The 23,212-nt window shown below is 38.3% G+C and overlaps 1 protein-coding gene across 3 annotated transcripts in view; it reads left to right on the top strand.

The window, feature by feature from the left end:
• LOC102217955 (kazrin-like) overlaps window positions 1-23,212 on the top strand; it is a 131,362-nt gene that overhangs the window by 20,742 nt on the left and 87,408 nt on the right. For all 3 annotated transcript variants that reach the window (XM_023330940.1, XM_023330930.1, XM_023330934.1), the window contains exon 2: window positions 4,598-4,787. In XM_023330940.1, coding sequence (XP_023186708.1) covers window positions 4,598-4,787 — 190 coding nt within the window. The remainder of the gene's footprint in view (window positions 1-4,597; window positions 4,788-23,212) is intronic.

Raw genomic sequence — 23,212 nt, 5'->3', positions numbered from 1 at the left:
TGTGATGTGCACAAAAACACTTAAAAGCACTTGCACACAGAGTTGTCTTTTCTTAGATCCCAAGTGAACAGTTTTGACCAGAGTGTCTCACTGCTTCTTACTGCCAGATTATTGAATGGTTGTGGAAAGAGCAAGTTAGCATTTCCTCTCTATTTGCTCTTCATTTACACATTTATAGTAGTTGTAATTAATTAAGCCTCTCAGTCGCAACTGTATTTCATCAGAAGTTGTCATACTGATGTGAGATGATAAAGTGTGAACGCTTTCTCGTGTTTTATAAATAAAAGTGAGAAAGCCTTTTTTTTCCAGGTCAGTGGTTATGTTAAAGACATTTACATTTGAATTTTGAAGTACCCCCCTTTTTTTGGTGCTTCCTTTAAGTGTTGAGACTTTAAACTGAAATATTATCCCAAACCAATTTAAGCTTGAATGTTTTTTGAAAACCTTAGGGCTTAAAAACAAAGAGAAATCTTACCTTTTACATGCATTTGGTTAAAATAGGTTGAATGGCAACAGATGCTCTGTTTATATGTTGGTGTTTTGCCACGGGAGCTGAAATCATTGTATTTCAGTTCCAGACAACAAACACAAAACCAGTGTAAAGTGTTCTTGGTGGTTTATTCCTTAGCAACATAATCCCACTGCTGTAAGTGCACAATTGAGATCAGCCATGCAGAAAACGTGTTGCACACAGACTTAAGTACAACAACTTTCTTTAGCGACTTTTAGTTAAATCAGGGAACTCTTCTGGAAAAGACATGCCATATGCCCCCTCTGCTGCACGACAATGAAGAATGGTTGCGCGCCGATTCCACTCCCGACTTTCACTATTCATATGCTAATCTAAAGCCCCCAGCACACCCCCTAATTACTTATCCTTCATGTCCTGATTCACTTCATTGATCAGCAGACACATTCAAGGCCTCAGAAAAAGAACCTTTCTACAAAGGTCCCACTTATGTGCTAAACACAAAGAAACAGATTTCAACACACATCCACAGGAATGAGGCGCAGTTCTCCACCTGAATCAACCAATCAAATCAAACGACAAGTTTTTAATCATTTTTCACTTTGCGGTGACAGGAGATGGTGGAAATACAGTATTTATCATAATTAGTTGAAAGGGTGTTCATATAAAAGATAAAGCATGATTCAGCGTACTTTTGACTTAAAGTCCACTTGTCTGGTTTGAAAAGTTTGCGAAGCATTTTTTTCAAAAGGGAACCAAAATCCAATTCTGTAAGCTCTTTCATACACAACATTTTGGACAAATCCTAACACAGTAACATCTTTCTATGATGAAAAAAGAAGACAAGCAATGTATTGGTAGATTATACAAGCAACTTCTATGCAATTTAGAGGGATTTTACATGAGTATCAAACAAAAAGTACTTACTTATGCAGTGGAGCAGAAAGGAAAAGGAAAGATGCTTTACATTTACATTTTTAATAGTTAAAGAAATGACATTCATATGATACCCTTAAATAAAACCCAATGAAGATAACCACCCTCATAAGGCACCTAATTAATGTGTTAAAAAAACTCACAAGGATCAATTTATGCAGACCAGGGAGGATTTTGTGTCAAAGTTTAAAGCACCTGATAAAACTATAAAATAACCCTTGAACATCTCACTGAGTACTGTTAAATCCATCATTCAAAAATAGACAGAAATTAGCTACAAATCAAATCACAAATGAGCTGAAAGACTAGGAAAATGCCATAAATTAAAAATGGCTGAGTGGAAGAGCTGCTGAGACCTACAGCTCAGCTGGAAAAAATGTGTGTGGCACAAACTCCACAAATCTAACCTTACTGGAACAATGATAAGAGTCTTGCTTAAAGCATAGATGGGTTGAAAAGCTACATTTCCTATGTTATATTTACTTGAATCACTTTTTGACAGTTTTTTAAAATGTTATTCTTTGTGGTAGAGAAATACTCCAAAACATCGTATACCTATACAGGGAAAAGTTGCTCAGCAAAGTATTGACTTTATACAAATGCACACCACACTATTAAGATCTTTATTTTTAATATAAACTAAAAACATTCTTTCCACTCCACAGCTATGCACCTGCTTGAACTGGCTGATCAATAAAAATTCTTATAAAATGCAATGATGTTGATGGCTGTAACATGACACAAGGTGAAAAAGTTCAAGGAGAATGAATAATTTTGTAATGCATCGACAGCATCATTTGAAGATGTAGGTACTTCAAATGGTTCTTTTACAAAAAGTTTAAATCTTGACCATGAGCCGGATTATTAGTCCTATAATGTAAGGTATGTTGCCCCCCCCTCCTGTCTGCATGTATGTGTCCGTCGTCCCGGTGACCGATGTATCACACACAGCTCCGGGGTCGTCTATAAATAACATGATGTTCACTTACAGAGTGAGATGGGTGGGGAATGTCTAGGCAGATGGATGAAGTGTTGCGAGCATGTTTGTGTTGTTCCCGTCTTCTTTGCTTACTTACTGCTGTTGGTGGCCCATTAACTTTTATATGGGACAATTCAATTGTGTGGAGCGCAATCTCTGACCTTCAGGCGCACAGTCACATTCACAGAGCACCTCAGGCTACTGTAATAATTTCCGGGAGCACACAGCAGTCACCCGCTCCTCCAGCTTAAGCAGCATGGTGGCTAACCTCCACTCACCACATGGCAGGACGGGTTACCCAGCTGCACTGCTGAGTGAGTGTGCATGTTTTGGCAACTTAATGTCAGATTAAAGCTTTATACTGACTTGGGTTGTCACTTGGTAATTTTTCCCCTGAGGCCTGCAGATGGATCACTTGGAGTAACATTTTAGCTCTGATATGTTTATCAGCTTGTGTGTTGGCTACAGCTAAGAAACTGACAGTGGGTCTATCAATGTAAAACACCATTTTGATGCTTAAGTGGAAAAAATACCCTGAGGTGGAAAGAAGCATTTGGCTCCTTCGTTCATGATGGAAAACCTGATCCCACATTCTGGTGAGTTAGTTTAAATATAATAGTGTTTTTAAAACATACATACAGTTGAAGGCAAACGTAATATCATTTTGCTTTGGGATCAGTGCAAACATACACCCCAGATGGTGAGTCTTTGGATGAACTGAAAAAAATTAAAGTTAATTTTGGGCCCACAGTGTGAGACAATTTAAAGGGTTAGTTTTGACAATCCAATGGTGGCGGATAAACTGTAAGTTGTTTCTCACCCACTATTAAGCAGCGCATACCTGAGTTGATTGACAGTGCTAAGACCTTCCACCTGCCTCCAATTGTTTGTTTTTTGACCAAGAGTTGTGTATTTCTGCAGGTGGCAAATGCAGCACTGGGAGCAGGTTGAGGAGCTTGATATGTTTTTCACAGATAATCTCCCATACCATGACATAGCAACAATTATAGAAAATATATAAAAAACATATATTTTTAAAAACATTACATACAGCAGCTTTAAAGTGTCTACGGTTTGTCTTGTCTGTCTCTCTGTCGCTGTTTCTCTTTTCAAGTGAAATGCTGCAACACAAAACTGACTCCATCCGCACAGCAGTGAACCGATTTTAGAACTACTTCTTTTTATAACTCTCTCAAAAAATAAATGTAGGATGTCAAACCTAAAGCATTGACTTGTATGTCTGGATCTCATAACATTTGCGTTGTCTTATTTCCACAGACAAAGTCACATGATAACTGGATAGGTCTTCATGAAACAAGCAAATACTTTGACTTCTTAATTTAAATACACTCCACTTTATTACCAACAATAAAACCTCATAAAATAGCTTTGAGATGGACTGAGAGAAACCTATACATATATGCATTTAAAAATAAAATGCCTTATGCTGAGTTAAATATTCCTTAGTTTCGTCAGAACATTAAAACTGTATTTGTGACATTGCGATACAAGCTTCAACTCTTATTGTTTTTCTCGTCACAACTGCTTCTTTGTCAAAACTAATGATTTCCTTCCTTTTGTTTATGAGGCCACCACAGGAGGTCCATGCAGTATACTCAGACAAAGAGGAAAGCTGCAGTACTTTATTGCAGATTGGATTATAGGACCTTACTGTGAATCGTTTTAGTGCGAAACACAAACCTTTATCACTATCTCTTAAAACCAGCTGTGCTGAGGAGCCCTGACTTCCATGCATTTCCATGGAATAGCTGACACCCCCCTCTAACTTTCTCTCCAAATGGTACAGTCCATTTAAAAACGTTCTTGTCATCTTTCAATGCTCTGTGTCCTTTCAACAGTCAGCTGCGGGGTGCACATTTCACTGGGGCAGTGCTGGCTCTCTGACACACATACACACGCAAGCGCACACGCTGCTACGGAGCTCTCAGAAACGCACACATGCAGGCATGCTTTCACACTGACACACACACACCACCTCTGCTGAAACGTATACTCCCTCCCGCAAACACACATTTCCCCTGAACCAGATGCGTCTCTCTAACTGGAAAGGACAAACAGCTTAGAGGATATAAGTTTGTGTTTTCATGAGCAGAAAAGAGTAAAAGGACTGAGAGAGAAGGATTTTATGCCTTGTCAGGAAATGGTCAACTTGTCGGCATGACACCGTGTTTGGATTCCCCTCTGTCCCCCAGGCAAAAATCCTGAAAATGATGGATGACAACAAGCAGCTGGCCCAGCGCATCGATGGGGCCATTCAGTCGGCCAGCCAGGAGGTGACCAACCTGCGGTCTGAGCTGAGCGCCACCAGCCGCAGACTTGCTGAGCTGGGGGCAACGGACTCCTCCGCCAGCATGCTGGAGACGGTGCAGCACAACCACAACGGTAAGTGAGCCGCTCCGGGTGTGCAGCCTGCCCGAGTCGTGTGCTGAGAGACGACAAGAATGTGGAGAAGAGTGAGTGCCCTCCAGATCCAGCTTGCAAAGTGTCGCCACTCGTGAGGAAAGTGCTTATTTTAGAATCAGAGAGCGGTTGGTTTGAGCAAGATTGGGGGAGAGGTTTCTGTTTGACTCGTGTCCGCTCTCGGGTCTCCCAAAATCCATTCTTGTGTGGTATAATTAACCCCTTGAACTTTTGAAGGTGGAGGGAGGTTGGGGGTTTGTGGCGCACTTGTGTCGAGGCAGAGTGGGTGAAGTTACAACCTCTTTTTACTCTGTGTGCTACTTCTCCCATAGCTGGACATACGATCGGTGTCTTTTGAGAGAAGGAAAGAGGGCTGGATTTCGGGTTGCTGTGGGTTACTGTTACCAAGCCGCTTGAATGGCTGCCCGGTCTGTCCTCTTAATATGTGTGCACGCTGCAGCTGCTTTGTCCCATTTTTTAAATGTATATACTTACTCTGACATCTATATGGGTAACAGATGTTAGCAAGAGTTTCTTCATTGATGCGTGATTGTCTTTGTCCCCTCAGTATGTGGGGAAATGGGTTTTACAGCTCCTTTAAACTTCTACCACCACACACACATTCGCAGCAACTCCTGCTGTTTCCATAGCAGTCAGCTGGTACAGTGAACCGAGGGATCGGATATGGTCCGTCCGCCTTGGCTCTGCTGTGAAACAACATCTCCCTCTGACACTTCCGAGATCAAGCTCTCTAACAGACCTGCGGTATTTCCTTCCCTACATGTGAAAACAGTTGGTTAACTTTTCGTTTTTGCTGTCAGTGAGTTTCTAGGTCCTCTAATGACCCCTGGTTTCCTTTTTTTTTTTTAAATCAGGGAAAATGTGAACGCTGGTCGTCTTACTCAGCTGATTTGGAGGCAGTTTTGAGTGGTGTCAGCTCTGTTTTCAGTGCCTTTGTCTCTGCTTTGTGTGCTGTGTATCATCCCTTTAACACTGATGCACATTCACATTCCTGCTGTTTCCATAGCAGTGTGCGTGTGTGTCAATGCAAGGGATGATAAGAATTCCTCTGGGAGGGTTTGATCACTGATGTCACCATCCATTGTTTCTGCTCGCTGGCTTAACTGAAATGATGCTTGAGATGAGAATATTATGATGTGATTTATGAGAATATTTATGAATATTCCAATTTCTAATGCATTGTTCTTTGCTGGTTTTTGCCTTTGTTTGACCTCTTTGTCCTGAATATCTTCTGTTGTCCCTAGTCAATAACTCCTTTATTTGTTCTACTTCACACCCACTTCTTGCAATTTGCTCTCAACCCCCATTCTCTTCCAGCAGCTCCGTAAAGCTTTGGGTGTATAGCGTAAACAACTGGGGATAGGAGTATCAGGTAATTTATCACAAGTGGCTGTGTTGGAAAAGGAGGTGTGTGGTTAGGGTCGATGGTTCATTGCACAGCCGGTAAAAATGAAAATCCCAAGAGAAGGTGCGTTGGGGGCGAACTCTGTCCCTTCTCTACACGCAGCACTAACCTTTCCAGCAAACCAGCTGACCTTACTTGCATTCTTACTGCCTATGGGGTTTGCATTTGCATGTTACATTCATCTCAGTGTTTGGCAAAAAGGGACTTATTCAGGAATGTGTGTGCAGATAATTTTATTCATGGCAAACCTCCCACTTTCAGTTTGACAACATTTCACATCAGGACATGGTGGAATATGTTTCTTTCAGTACAATGTATTTACATAAATATGAGTCTTTGGTGAATAACAGCTAATGTACGCTCATTTTTTTATTTTCCTAGGGCACCCTTTTACAAATTTTCCATGTCACTCTGGTTTGAAACTTGTAAATGAACATGGTCATTTCCATGACCAAAATTAGGAAAGTCAGCCTTTGCATTGTGATTTATTTAATGTGAGTAGGAAGTCAGGAGAAATGTTATGTGAGGGCAGTAGTTTGGACATCTAACAAATGGACAGTCGAAGATTTTACCAGCCCACTTGGTAACTCACCACGGTGGCAAATATCTGTTTGGGACTAAAACTGTAATTTGAAGTATGAAGATAAATGTCATTTCTGTTCTGTTTCTGACCATCGTTATTACTCTGATGAGCACAGACATGCTTTGGGACATGCCTCTCAAAAAAAACAACAAAAAACAAATTTTTACATATTATATTAAAGAGGAACTTACCCTTACTTTTATTTTATATAATAAATCCTTGTTTTACATGGGGGGTTTACCTTTCCTGCTTTAATGTGCAGCTCTCAAAACAGCTGTCCTCTTTATGTTTCTGTCAGTCATTTAAATTTCTTGGGAGAAAATTAGAATTAGTCATTACTACATTTTCTCTCAATGTATTGATATTTGGGGGTGGCATCTGTTCATGAACAACTCTTTTGAGATCCATCTGAAACATTTCATTCATATCCAGGTCTGGGCTTTGATTGGTTCATGGCATTTGATTGTATTCTTTCTCAACAATTCTGCTACCTGCACAGGATCCTTATTCCATTTCATTATGACCATGCTATAGCTTTCATACAGGCAGATTCACATATCTGTGTATCATATTTATTCTTAGGCCAAGAATAGATACAATACACAAAATATTATTCTTGGACCAAGAATAAATATAATACATGTACACAGAAGAGGTTCAGGGGAATTCAGTGCTGGCTCAATGACTTCAATTTCTATTTCTTCAGGTTCTGTGGCTGCACAAATATTAACCCAATCAATATTAATCAGGTTTGCCACCACGCTTCACTGTCAGTGTGAAGCATTTGAGCTGTTCTGCTATGTTTACTATTTGTAAAATGTTGCATTGCACATTAACAACTCACCTAGCCCAAATTGTGTCTTTCGTTGGTGTTTATCTTTATTTAAATAAGCAAATATGAAGCATAACACCCTGTATTATGTGAAAACACCCTGAAACTCTGAAGTAAGTGAATGCACCATCTTGTTTCAGCCTGTTCCAACCAGAAGCATCTATCTTGAAAGAGCGGTTTTATGACCACTCATCAGTCAGAACAAGACTTTATGCGGTGAAGTTGTTCTCCACCTGGTGTGGCGCAAAATCTATTGGCACTTCACAGTGGGAGAGGAGAGTGGGACACTTTCTGAATATGAGATGCATAAATGTACCATCTCTTTTTAAGTATTCTTGCTGAGAAACAAAAATCCATGAACTGTCTGAATTTTACACTGACTCTCTAAAGTCTAAAGTGATATGGCATCTCAGTGACATGACTGTGGCCTCTTATTACGCTTTCATTTTTGAGTTAAGATGTGTTTAAAGATCAGAAAAGCTCAGAGTTAACATTGACAATACTACCATAAAAGAGAAAATGATTTTGGATTCGTAATCTTTTAAAGTAGATCATGTAACATGAATACAATATGCTCAAAACATTTGTAGTTGTAACACAATTTTCATTTTTTAGACATGGTTATTTGTTCCATTTATATTCCGATGAAGACATTTTTGTTAGTTTTACAAAAACATAATGTCTGGAGTGAGCTCCAGTCTATTAGTCTTTCAGTTCATGGTGAGTCTCACTCTAATTGGACCCTAACTATGTTGTGTCCACCACAAATGAAATACTCCATTTGCAGCCTTAAGAAGAGAAAATCAATTTACATTAAAAATGTGAGCTTTGCCTCAGTCATTTCTTTATTTGTTTCAAAATGCAGCAGGCTTGTTTAAACTCTTACTTGCAAACTTCTGGTGCTCAGTTTTTGGGAGAAAACCCTATTTTATAGCAATGTACTGGAGTTTAACTGAGAAATCAACCAGTTGAACTAAATGGTGATGAACTAATAGAAAACCAAAGATATGAAACATCTTCTCTATCAGTGTCCCCACCATGTGTAAGCCCTTAACAGGTCACACTGACATCAACATCAATCAGTGTGGAAGTTGCACCTGAGGGTAGAAGACTTAGAAATCTTTAGGTTAGGCAAGGTAATTTTATTTGTGTGACACATTTCTAGAAACGAGGCATTTCATAGTGGTTTACCCAATTAAAACAACTATGAAGTTTTACCTGATCACTAGTGTTTGTCTGTGTTTGCAATGCTCCAGTTCGACGCTATGAAGTTTACCAGAAATTGCCTTCAATGTAAACAATCAGATATGAGTGCTTGGACACTTTGTTCTGTATATGGATCAATAACATTGAAAAATAAATATAAAGTCAGACACTGCACCTATATGGAACAGTGTCACGAAAACATTACAACATGTGTTTAGCCAAGTTATGCAGCGCTTTAGCTTTCTCCCAGTTTATTTGTTGAAAATGGTTTACAGTTGGATGCTCAAACAATGAAGTCTTGATGACTGGCTCGACTGCATCAAACCCTCAGGCAGAAATGTTGTTTTCATTTATGGTCAAGTTGGAATCCTGTCAGAGTCTCTGTAGGTTCACTCAAGTGTAGAAAATTCTCCAAGCACAGTTTAGAGCTTTTTTGATGAATTTCATCTCCCCTTGTCATTTGAATCCTCTGCCAGGGTGTAGGTTTGGCTTGGCATTACCTTTGTCCCCCTTAGTACTTCTGTCTTTCTTTCTGCTTTTTTCTTTTCTGCTCTCTTCTGTTAATGCATTGGGACAAAAAAAAAGCCTGCTGTGTGACTGAAAAACAAAGAAACAAGAAAGTGCAATCTGTAACAGTCATAACAGCCTGTGGTGAATTACCCCAAAACCGTGAAAGTGGCATCAAATCCCATTAATGTTTTTGTCACTGGAAATGTCTCCCTATTTGTCTGCTGTATGGAGATGAGAAACTTAATGACTTGTGTGAGGAAAAAATGATGGTCCTCCTCAGGTTTTATGTTTATGGCACATTTTATTGTCATTTATTTTACAGAGTCACCCAACAGATGGTTACTCATCAAAGCAGTGCCCAAAAGTGCAACAAAAATTGGACTTGCCGCAACTGCCTTTGGCAAGCATCATTTTGGTCATCTTCTTGAATCAAGTGCTGTGACTTTCTGAATTAACCCATATAAGAATTTTACACCCAACTGAGGTTTTATATCAAGGGGAATGATACAAGTCGTTAAGATTATTACTGCTGAAACCTGAGCATGTTGCTGGAGGTTGTAACTATTTTTTTGTTGTTGTTTTTTTATAAAGCATATCAGCCTTGAGTGATGCAAGTCGGCATTGGAGGAAGCCCACAAGCTTGATAACACCATCACAACTTTGATGTACCGCAGTGTCAGTTTCATGTTGTGGTGGTATTATGTAATCAGGGAGGCTTGTGCACTTCATAAAAGATGGTATTTGGAGGAAATAACATTGTACTGAACTATTGAAGCAATATCTCAAAACAACATCCAGGAAGTTAAACTTGGCAACAAGCTTTAACTTAGTTTTTCTTATAGCATGAATTCAAGACAACAAAGTCAATGTTTTCAACTGGTAAATAGGAATCCCTTATCTTTGTCCAATAGAAAATTTGTGGGCAGAGCTAAAAAGGTATTTGTGAGCAAGGTGGCCCACAATCACCGATGAATGGGCCAAAATTTCCAACAAATTGTTCTGATATGCTTTTGAAAGGATACCCAAAAACATTTAAGGGAATCTGTTTTAATTTCTAAATAAAATAAAGTAAAAGATTTTCCATATTGATTCTCAAATCTCTGGCATTTAGCAAAAGCAAAAAATTTTGGTAGTTTTATCTAACTTAAAACATTTAACATCTTAGATATCTGGTTTCTGGTGTATAATTAATGATTTGAGTACCATAAGTTTGAGGGGTTTTCAGGTAATGTAAATTTAGGTTGGCCCTCATCCTTTAGTCCTCTCATGCTGTAAAGTAAAGCTAGCACCAGCACACAGCGGCAGATGGCTGTAGCCTGTGTCCTCAGTTGTAGGTGACATTGCTTGTATTCAAATGCCATGAAGTGCAAATGCTGTACTGTGTTTTACAAAACTCTGGGCAGAGGGTATGGAGAGACAAAGTGTAAAAGAAGTGTCACTTTTTCACTGTTTGCAAGATCCTTGCATCTGTGTACTAAGAATTCAGAAACAGCTAATTAACATGTTAATTATTTGATAGAACGGTGCAGTTGTGGGTGATGGTAGTTGGTGAAGGTCATTATGTTTTCACTGCATCCATTGCTACATGTAGGGTTTTCTAGACAATATAAACAAGTACTTGGTTTATTTATACACCACAGTGTCCAGATTAAACATATTTGCATGGACATGTTTTTCCATAGATGATAGGTGGAAATCATTTAAAACTGTGTTGCTGCCACTAATACTGGGATCTGATCATGGGAACTGAATGTAGTTGAATGTATTTTTGGATGCAATGCAAAGAAGGTGACCCTGTTGGCTAATCTCCACTTTTAGCTGATAGGTTTGTGCTGTAGTCCTGAAATACAACCCATAGTGTAGAATATGAAGAAACTATAAGCCTGTCAGACATAAAGCCCCCACAGTGGGTTTGGAATGATGTGATGTGACATCCAGGTGGGTGGTTGTGTTGGGGAAATGCTGCGTGTACATCTAAAATTCAATCTCCAATAATTCATTATGCTATAATGTTGTAGCCTGTTGTAGCAATGGTGAGGTTAGAGATACTAGGCGAAATGTACCTCCATTATTACTACCTTTATTTTATCCGTGTGTGCGTGTGTGTGTGTGTGTGTGTGTATGTGTGCATAATCATTGTAAAAAACTGTAAGTCTATGTATGGATTGGGTATTTTATCAATTGATTATCTTAATGCACAACAAAGAAAATTAGATATTATTTTTTCATAATCTTCAACAGAGTCATCTGAAAAAATTTCATCGGTGTAACACAAACACAAAAGATACAAAACACATGAAAACAAAAAATGTACTAATAAAAAGTGCTGTATCTAATCAGCAGTTCAGCACTTCAAAGGCGCTGTCACACTGTTTCCTATCTTGCCATTTCTGCTGGCATATTACAAATATCTTGTGACTTGGATCAAAACACAAAGAATTAAATGAGATTTTGTGGAATTCAAAGCCCTGTCTTGTCTTTGAAGTATGTGTGTCGCCTCTGATGCCCTCCTGTTCTGAATAGTAGCTCTGTGGGAATAAGGGTGTAGAATCCACAGTGGTTCTGCATGCTTTAATACAACTGACTGTGAATTACATTTCAGTACTTTACTAGAGCTTCCAATTTGTCAGATAACTAATTCAAAAACAAAGCAAGCCATCAGATCCAGTGTCAAGCATTCAGCACAACTAGTGAGTGAATCTGTAGATGGAAACAACATAGCGCAAGTAGACATTATGTATTGTAATTATTGGGTCATTTGGGGAATATCTCAATTGTAGTTTATGTAGCACAGTGCCCCATTAATGCAGTGTAGCAGGGTTTGCCATGGCAACCTGATTTATTTGATCAGATTTTGTATGTGACAGTGTCAAAAACACAAAAGGGGCCAATTCATGTTTCCCCTCTACTGTCCGCTTCACCACAAGGACTGCAACATAAATACACGTAAATTTTACCATCTGTGTCAACCAACGAGGGACTCGGATTTTTGTGATCAAACGAGTTGCAACGACACCATCACGTCCATACTAAGGGTGGCAGCAAATGCATAGCAAACAATGGGTCATTAGGAGCAGAAGAAGAAAAACAGCCATGATGTATGTTAAGAAATGCAATATGGGAAGATTATACTGTTTGGTAACAGTACAGTCTTCCCATAAAGACATGAAGTTACGTGAAGTTATTCTTCATGTATCACAAGGGAAGGAAAACTGCTTTGTGAGGAAATTTGTCTTTTTCTTCTGAGTTAACAATGTATAAACAACCATTATCACCTCATCTGAGTGGAACTTCATCTAAGAACAAGCAGCTTGTGTTCGCAGATACAGAGAAGAATGTTCAGGCCATAACGCGACACTGGAGCAATATTTTCTCATGCTGTTGTGTCTTCCAAGTCCAATTAAATAAAAGGCAGATATGCAGTAGTTTCACTGGGGTATTAGTTTGAGACAGTCTGGCGATTCTGCGTTTAATGTTGCAGTTCTGCTTTCCTGATGGCAGCAGTTCAAAAAGTTAATCGAGAAGGTGTGAGGCGTACCCCACGTAGCTGAGTAATATGTGAACATAATTGAAATAATAGCAGTTCAGTGTCAAACGTTCTCATTTTTAAGGATATACTGTCAAAGACTGAGAGATGAATACACTACTGTCAAAGACTGAAATAATGTTTGTTGATGTTGCTTGTTAAAGACATTTTAATGCAGACCAGTTTTGTCCTTTTTAAGCCCTTCTTACCAAGTCTGCCATTATTCTGTGCTTTTGAATCAGAAAATGCAACAGCATTTTCATCACAATAGGATGAGATTATTTTGGGTCTAGGTAGGTCAGATGAGAATTACTTCCCCTCCTTGCTCAGTCGTTGTCCTTCCCATGAGCATTTTCAGACATACGGGCTGGTCTTGGGTCAGATATCTTCTTGCGCACGTCCCACTGCAGCCGATTAGAAGCTGACAAATAGAGTGGAATCTTGGATCAGTGATTTTTTTAAAGCCTTTACTCATGTGTCAAACTGCCTCCACCAGCTCAGATGAACCTTTCAAGGGAGATGTGCATTTGTTTCCAAGTGTTGGTGAGATGCTGCTTTGAAACACTGCTCAGGGAAAAGGGCTTAGATTTCTATATTCCTGTCCCAAAGCAAATGGCATCCAATGTTTACAGACAAGCATAAGTGGGAGTGAAGATGTTCACATGCAAAGCTGGTACTGAAATACTGGATATTAAGCACTCCCATTTATGTCCTACTTTGTGCTTGGTACCGTGCTTCTGAGTGCTTACGTAATTTCCCCCAATATATCTATCTGGCGTTTATAAGAGCTTATTGTTAAAGTGAACTAAACTTGTGCTGATGGCAATGTGGAATCTGTCTTTTCTTAAAGTGAGGATAAAATTTTTCAGACTTTTTTGGGTTTTGCTAAAAACGGTGTGACTTGTAAATATTGTACTATGCAACTCTCTGACCTTTGCCATGTTAAAACAAGTCTACTCTTTACAGTGTCAGCAGTTCATGTAACTGGTAATTTGAAGCATTTTAGCCACTGTCTTGCTTGCATTTACTCAGAAGTTTTTTGTAGATCATGATCCAAAACGACACTATACTATTTTGAGACGTGTACACTGAAGTGTATTTGGCCCATGTAAGTATGGAAAAGTCATGCTGTCTATAAAATAGCATTCACTTGAACTATTTTTGTCTTGCCAGTCATAATCTTTTATTTGATCTGAATTAACAGTTTAAGCTTTGATCCTTCCACTATGGGAGTAAATGAGGAGCCGTTGCTTGTCTTGGAGAACCAGAGGTCTACAAATGCAAATGCATTTATCAGTGACAATTTCCAATTTAATGTTTCATAATGGGAGCTAAATACAGGAGGAGTTTGTATAAGAATGAAACCTTGTACGAGTTGTTTTGTGTAAAAGTCCCTTTTGAGTATCCATTTCAGGGTACACTTAATTATTGATACTTAGGTTTTGGATATTTCTAAAATAGATGGTCTTGAAAAATACAATTCTCTAACTTTTTCACATAACTAAAGAGTGGAAGGAAAAGGATAAAAGGATTTCAGGACTTACAATTTAAAAGCTGAGAACCATAGCATGCATTTAGATTTAGCTCCACAGTGTCAGTACTTTAAACATCTATAATTTTTTGCAATAACATTTGCAAATCTATTCTAAATCAGGCGTAATCATAATGCCCTCTTACATTTTTTTTTGTTCCATGTTTTTTTATTTTTTTTTTAAATCTAAATAATCATGTCAAAAATCTATTCAGATCTACTTGATCTTGGTCAGTTGGTCAAGTCTAGTCATTGTTAATAAGAATGATCGTCCTGCCTCCCATCATCCATATATGAGTGTGCAGACTGCCCAGCCAGCTGGTGCCTGCTGGGCTGGAGAGGCTCATGACACAGTGGTGGCAGGTGGGCCCCGCCATCAGGTACCGCTATGCCTAGGGGCACAGACGGACTGCGTCAGGGCTGGAGGACAGGGTGTGGGGGGGTGTGTGTGGTGGAAAAGAGAAGGCGGGATTGTGAACCGTGTTTATGCCAACACTGACAAATTGGATAAAGTTTACAGATGATAGGAGGGGCAGTGGCAGTGCCAGAATGAGGCTGACACCAGCAGAGTAATGGAGAGCAGATGTGTGTTTCATCACAGCCCTGGCATCACTCTAAAGAAGAGGAAATTCTGCTGTACAGATATTTACACAATTTAATTTACAGTTGTACTAAAGTCTTGGAGGACGGCGGGACGTTCCAACTGTGTGAAAGATATGATACATTTGGGCTTTTTCACACCAAACAATTCCTCTCACTAATTTATCTCATCGGTAGGTTTTGTGCTATTAATTCTGACTGACTGAAGTGATGTTTTTTAGTTACAAGTCCTGTTTTACAATCTGAATTCTACCACAAATGCAGTGCAAGATTTTACATTTTAAATAAATCTGTATGTGTGAAGGTTGTTAATTTTTCATTTTTTATTATCGTCCCCTTATGTGAGGCTTTTGAACAAATTTAGGTAGTGTAGTGATTTATATTATTTTGTAAACTGCATACACCATAAAACCAGTTTATTTTCTATTAAAAGAATTAAGCCTCAGAGAGCATAATAAAGTTGTGATATCAAGTAGATAAGATCGAAATGAAATGAAGAGGAAGTAATCAAGAAGTAAATAAAGGATCAAATGAAACAACAAAAAACTTATTGAATTATTAAATTAAATCTGTTCTGTATATTGTATGAAACCTTCACATTCAGACATGACAAAAATTTCTTATTTCATCAAAATTTAAACAATTATAGAATTATTTTTTGTCATAACCTAATAAATCTTTCACTAAGGGTTGCTTGGCTACAGTTATCAGTGTTCATTTACCTAGCCCTATAAAGTGGACACACAATACAGAACAGTAAAGGCTTTGGTCTCTCCTAACCTCACTTGAAGTCTGACATGTGTATATACGTATTCCACTCATTGATCTGAACCATTATTTTATTTTATGGTATTGATCTGGACAATGTGTCTGCTCTGAAGCTTGGTGTAGTGCAGTTTAATTGTTTGAGAGCAGACATATTGGATGTTAGATTGTAAGAGTACCCTAATGACCCCAAAGTGTGACACAACTAGTTATACGTTTTAGAAAGTAGCTTCTTTTTCACTCTGGCCAGGTTGGTTTGGAGAGCTTTTTTATATATACACAGGAAATGATTACTTGAAAACAGCTTTGAAATAAAATATTAGTGTGACAAAAAAGTGAAACAGATTAAACCTGTTGTGTAGAATTATGCAGTGCTTTGCTGAGGGTTTTAGCTTCCAGCCTTGCACAACCTGCCCTGTGCTTCTGTAAACAACGCCTGCAGGTTTTCAGTTTTATATATTTACAAGTAGGGGAGACAAGCCAAATAGGCCTATGGTTGAAAAGACTGTACTGAGATGCATCTTAGCAGAGCAGCTCGCTTACTCAATTTGTTGTACAAATTCGTGAGATGTACTTTTTCCTTTTTGCCTAGCTGCTTTCTTTGCTTATATGACATATAAAAATCATGTTTAATTATTGGTTTCGCACTATATACAACTCAATATGTCCTGGTTCAACTTATTTGGAATTTAAATGTTAGTTTTGATCTGAGACATCAGGAGTCGGGTAATGCCTTTGCTCTGACGGTTCATCTCTATCAAATGAGTTTTAAGTCTGCTCAAGCTGAGAGTTCATTCTGAGTTCAAAACAAAGCTGATAGAGGATTTTTTTTTCCAAGTGTCAGTCATCTCTCACCTTTAGTGTCCTAATCCTTCATCCAGACAATGCATTAAGTTGACAGCTCATAGCTTATATACAGACTTTCTACTTCATCAATGTCTTGCTTGTAGCAAGTATTGCCATAAAAGACTTTATTTAAGGAAACATAAAAAGGCAATTTTGACTGTGGCTAAAATATGGTTAATTTAAAATGCAGAACCCAAAATGATAGCACGGGGTAACCAAGGAGCATACATAGTCATCATAACTATATTAGTATTAAGATATCACTTACTAATTTAGCATACAATTTATTCAAAACATACATCAGGTATTGGAAATGGACTGTTACAGTTCATCTAAATGACCATATATATTATTGACATGCCACTTTAACAAAGGTCTGAGGGATAAGAGTGGGGACTCTATTTGTTAAAGGTGACCATAGTCATATATTCACCATATATATGGCAAAAAACATATATAATGTGAATGTATAAGACCTAAAATAGAGTAAACTACCAAATATTGTATAAAAGCAGTTGTTTGCAATTGATATAATGTGCACATATTACAATGGCTGTTGCAATTTGATATATGGCTGCCCTAGAAGCCATATTGTATTTTAAGGTCATGGTTGGTTATTTTAAACCAGTTTGTTACACCTTGACTTGCATTTTCACATCATAATGTTTGGGTGCATTCCTACAAAACAAAGCTAGTATTCAACAAAAATAATGAGATTTTACATCTATTTCCCATTGCATGATTATTTTAAATCTAATTATGAATTCTTAACTTGTAACATTTTTACTTGTAAATGTTATTTTTGTGTGAACATCCAGTCCTTGTTCCTATTATTATATATAGTGTGTTTGGCATCTTCTGGATCTTCCTTTTATATCCTAGGAACTGTTAGCATGCAGTTAGATCCTGAGAAATAAGCAGCTTCTATTAGATTTAAAATTTTTCAGATTGCTAAGCAAGATTTTTGCTTCCACGCTCCATAATAAGACCCTCAAAATGGACTTCTCTGGATGCTTCACAATTCCCTGACAGCTTTCCAACTCAACCTTTTCATGTTGCACATTTCAGCTCGTAATGCGATCTGCGTTTCCTCTTTGCATGTCTTACTTACAGAGGCAGATGAAAAGGCAGCTGTTGACGGCCGTCATAATGATTTGTGTGGTGGAATACAGTCCATTACCTCACAGACGGTCGATCTTTGCCAGCAGGGACTCCCGTCCCCCTGGTGAAAAATTCACATACAATAGGCTTAATCCTCACCTCTAGGTTTGCTCTGATGTCAGAATTGTTCAGAAGTGTACCATTGATTCATTGATTGTGGTCCTCGTAGAGTTCTTCCGTCTCAAAGCATTAGCTGCGAATGGTGTCACTGTCAGTTCAGTTTAATGAATATATATATATATATATATATATATATATATATATATATATATATATATATATGTCCGATGACCCCCCCCGAGGGGGGGGGTCATCGGGGCCCTCGGGGCAGTCACCCCCAAACTGGACCAATGGCTACAACAGATCCCAGGAACAACATCAGACATCTCAGTCCAGAAATGTGCAGTCCTTGGCACAGCCAAGATACTGCGCAGAACCCTCAAGCTCCCAGGCCTCTGGTAGAGGACCCGAGCTCAGAGGATAAGAACCACCCGCGGTGGGTGAGAAGGGAATTTTTATATATATATATATATATATATATATATATATATATATATATAATTCAGGGTATCTACAACATAAATAAAACTCAAGAATAGAGATAAAAAATGCATTAAAGAGTTGAGATAAAAAATGCATTTTTTTATTTAGCTTTAATGACTGTTCCTTCCATATGTCAATCTTTGCCCTAAAACATAATAATACACTGTAAATCAGACTGTAAATTATCACTAAATTATTAATTTCCAAAAAAATGAATGGATCAATATCCCGAAGAAGAATTTGAGCGTAAGCAAGGCGACAATTACAGGCGTGCGAGCCAGCTTGGTTTACAGATCTCACAATGCTGGCTTTGTTTTCCCACAAACATGTGCTACATGTTTTGCTGCTACATGCATGCTGTGTCTCTCATTTTGCTTTTCTACTTCTTTTACTCTGCAAACTATGACATTCACAAAGGATCCAATAGTGGTGGAAAGGTGCCCTGTTTCAGAGCCATCAAAAAGGTGTGTGTAGAAGAAGGTGCAATGATTGTCTACACAACATTACCCAAGCAAATTCTCTGATTCATGCAGCATAACTCTGTACAATAACAATATTGTGGAACTTTTCTTACCATTTGGAAGCAAAGTCAACCACTGTAGACGGTGATGCAAGTCCGGCCAATGCTTCTAAAGACACTGATGCAATAGATGGAAGTGCTGCCGAAATTTGTTGGCATTATGTCAGATTATGAGTGGAAAATGCCAGATATGGAAAAGAACTCCAAGTGGTTTAGACTTAAAAAAAAAGAATATCTGACAGCGGAAAGTCTTACACAAACTTTCCTTATTGTTATTATTTTATTAATACTGCATCATACATGGCTTGCAGCCAACCACGCTATATGTCATTATATAGCGTGGTTGGCTTTTCTAGGAGTGCGTGATAGAACAATATTAGATTGTGAAGGATTACAATGTTTTGAGGGTCTGTTAAAACAGGGAGAAATTGTATTTACTTATCCCACTTTGGACAACGTTTTTTAATCTGTCGTTGTTCAAATGCCTCAGACATGTAAACAGACAGAAGCAGAAAAAAGTGAAACTGAAGCAGGGGTAGTTCACCCACCACAGAGGACCAACTGGACCAACTGCACATAAAACATGTACAACAACTATTTTGACTTTGATAACAGCAAAAGTGAGCAAATGTTCCCAGAGGATGTCCTTCAGATCTTCACAATAAGAGACTTAAATATATATATATATATATATATATATATATATATATATATGCTGTGCTCTTCAAACATATTTTGAAAAAGATTGTTAAAATGCTTTATAGTATCCCGACACTGTAAAAAAATAAGATGGTGTGAATGCTTTTTCTTGTGTGTTTGTGCTACAGAATGCTAATTGTCTCTATGTAATGTAATACAAAATAGATCTTGTGTGCATTGATAATGAGAGTAATAACTATTACTATAAAATATATATTACTTTTGTTATTTTTGCTTATTCTACAACAACTACTACTAATGTCTAACATTAATAATGACACAAAATGTCCATATAGTTCCACTTTTACTGTATTACAACAGCACCTTTTAGTTGGGTGTTGTGGTTATAGTTTACCTTTGAGGTTGGAATCCTTTTTTTCTGAATGGGCTGAAACTGTGAACTTCAATTATACTTAATAAATGTCAGCTGTGTTTACACAAGTTAGCAAAACTGTGCAAGCTGATCAGTGTTTAAGGAATGTTCATTGGTCTAAATGTTGTTTTTATTTTTTTTCCTTTGAATCTATAAGTTAGTCAAATCACAGTGCAGCTCTGGCCAACATTTTGTCAGAGCTATAGTTCTGCACCATCCGGTTTGAAACTCTGAAACTACATAGCATTAGTTTGGTGTAATTTGTTATATTATCTTTGGATTTTTCTTTTCAGTGAAGTTTATGTGTGAATATCGGTGTACATCTTTTGATCGCATTACTTAATTCCAAAGGTTGCAAATGTTAAAACAAAAAAGTGCCACAATATAGATAGATCCTTAACTATAGCAAACTAATCAACTAATCTGAATTGGTTTAATTATTTGGGCTAGCAATGAATTTCAATAAGGCAAAATGAATATCTGGGTTAATTTGAGTCAGCCATGATATTACCCAGATACAGGGTGAGATGTAGCATCATTTTAGACATTGATCTACTAAGTACTTGGCATTTTTGATTGTTTCATCAGTACAAAGTCAAATATCTGCATTTATTTATATCAAAACCACAACCTCCATATTCTCCATTTAAGATTTCAGCTGCAAACAACACTAGTGGAGTATTGACCACAGCTCTTGTGCGTTTATGGCCCTCCCACATTCCTGCCTACATTCACATATGTGTCATGAAGTGGTTCGGTGAAGGGTGGTGAGGCAAACACAGCGGACCCAGGTCAGATGAATAATGATTTTAATGAAGAAAACTCAGTCCAAACAACGAGCAGCAGGCACATGGACACACTGACGACGACTAGACTAGACATTGACGACTACAAGGACCCGACGAGGAACAAGAAACACAGGTGGAGTTAAATACATGGGAGGGTAATCACAGAAACGAGACACACCTGGGAACAATCAAGGGGAGGACAGGACAACGAAGAGACTTAAGGACACAGAACACTCTAAATAAACAAGGAAAAACACAGATCCTGACAATATGTGAGGAACACAATGCTAATGGAGACACTCCTACCTTGGCTGGGAACCAAACTGGACATTAACCAGATACTTAGCTGGTTTTCCTTTTCCTTTGTTTTCCTTAACAAAGGAAAAGGTGTTTAATAGGCCTTACATTTACATTTTCAGACATTTATTTTTTTAAAAGCTTTTCCCGTTTTGGTGAGTGAAGAGAATTTGAGCTTTTCTGTTAAAAGGTAAATATGCAGTATTAATAACAGACAACCCGTGGCTGTGAGAGGAGAAATCTTGAAGACAACCATGCTGTGAAAATACTCCAATCTGTTTCCCTCTCTTAAAACTGGTAAAACAAATTCAACTTGTCATTATTCCACACTGTATTATTTGAGCTTATTTTTGCCACCTTGTGGTTATATTGGAAAATGGGTTGATAACCATATCTATCTCTAACTGCATCCTGTGGATTAATAATTTATCCAGTGTAAACAGCTCTGGGGCATAGACAATGTTTTGAAATATTAAATCCAGACACAACTATTGGGACAAATTATTTTGAGGCTGTTTGCTTTTTATCTCACATTGGTCATTGTTTGGGTATTGAAAGTAATTTTCTTTCCCATCCAGTGACACTGTTACCATAGCCATCACTACACTATCACAGTTCACACACACAGAACCACAGAAATGTCAGACACTTAAAATGGAGGGCAAGAAACCATGCAGAAAAGTTTCAGCATGTCTTTTACACTACACCTAAGCAGAGGTATTTAATATCCCCAAAAATGATGGAGCACCATTACGTAATACTACACTAAGCACAAAAAATATACAAACTTTTGTTGTGATGATGATTCTTTCATTTATTCAACTAGAGGGGTCCTTAGTAATGTGTGGGAGAATTGTACGCAACTATAACTACCTGTCACCTCCTCCTCAAGCTGGTCACTAGCTCGGTCACTCACTGATATGAGATGGAATCCCCTTCTTCTGTCACCCTTTGTTACAAATCAGCCAATATGGTTGTGTTGCTCACTCTGTCAAAAATAGCACCGCCAAGCTTTTCCATTAAGGGCTAAATGGGGTTGAAGTCAGAACTGCAGGAATGCCATTCGATCCTTTCCACTCTCAAATTTTGGTGGTAGTCTCCGATGAGCCATGCTCTATAAGATTGAGCATTTTACGCCTTAAAGGATAGAGGTTTGTCTCTTAAAATACAGAGAGCAGACATGGGATTGTCAGAGATTGCAGAATTTCATCTTTATAACTCTCTGCAGTTAGGCTGTCTTCACTCATGATCATCCTTGTTATTCCAGCCACTGGGATCCCACCTCACATCATACTACCTCTACTAAAAGCTGTTACCATTGGCAGAGAGGATGTGGCAAGCTGTTTTCATGGATGCAACACATATCCGAAATTCTGCCGCTCAACCAAAACTCGGCATCAAAGGTTGCGTCACCGTGGAGATTTGATATCAGAGCGTGTCCATGAAAGACGTCAGTGCATTCCAGTGGAAAGTGTGGCTGCTCTTCAGGCCACTGAGGAAGAAGAACAGTACATTTTCTTTGCTCATTAGGATTCTGCTGCGGCCACTGAAGGAGGCTATAATGAGAAGAACTGATGAGAAGAGAGGCCAGAAATAGATCACAACCAAACTGGACTCCACCATACCCATCATCGGGTATGGTGGAGGTGGGGGGGTTGCAGGGTGGGAATGTTGGCCCCTGTAAGCCTGGTGACGCTAAATCGAGCTGTCTGACTGGATTACACATACAGAGGCGCTCAGAAAAATGATAGCTAGACTGATCGAGCTCCAATGATTAAAGTATTTATAGATGCCAATAATAATACGGAAGACCTTAGCTGTGATCAGAATAAGGAGGATTATTTTCTTTGCTTTCTCAGTCCTTCCACTTCCCCTCTTTTCTCCATTTTTTTTCTTTATAGAATTGATGTTCTGATTGTGATTTGCAGAGAACCTCGAGACTCATGATTCTTTTATTTTCTGCTCCATTAGTCCGACGCCCTTCATGCTTTCGATCAGTGGCCAAGTGGCTGTCTGTACCCTCATCTCCAGATTCTTTGCTCTGTTTATCATAGCCTTTAAGTCAACCAATTAACTTTACGTCATAGTTATATTGTAATTCCTTAGTTCTTTGTGATTTATGTGATTTAAAGAAAACGTTGGTCCCTGTTTCTGCAACCTCTGTTAACCTTTCTGCCTCACTTCTTTTATACCGCTAAGCT

Source organism: Xiphophorus maculatus, chromosome 1 (assembly GCF_002775205.1).
Source record: "Xiphophorus maculatus strain JP 163 A chromosome 1, X_maculatus-5.0-male, whole genome shotgun sequence".
Lineage (NCBI taxonomy): Eukaryota > Metazoa > Chordata > Actinopteri > Cyprinodontiformes > Poeciliidae > Xiphophorus > Xiphophorus maculatus.
The sequence above is the reverse complement of the archived record's forward strand: the minus strand, read 5'-3'. Positions and strand labels throughout refer to the sequence as shown.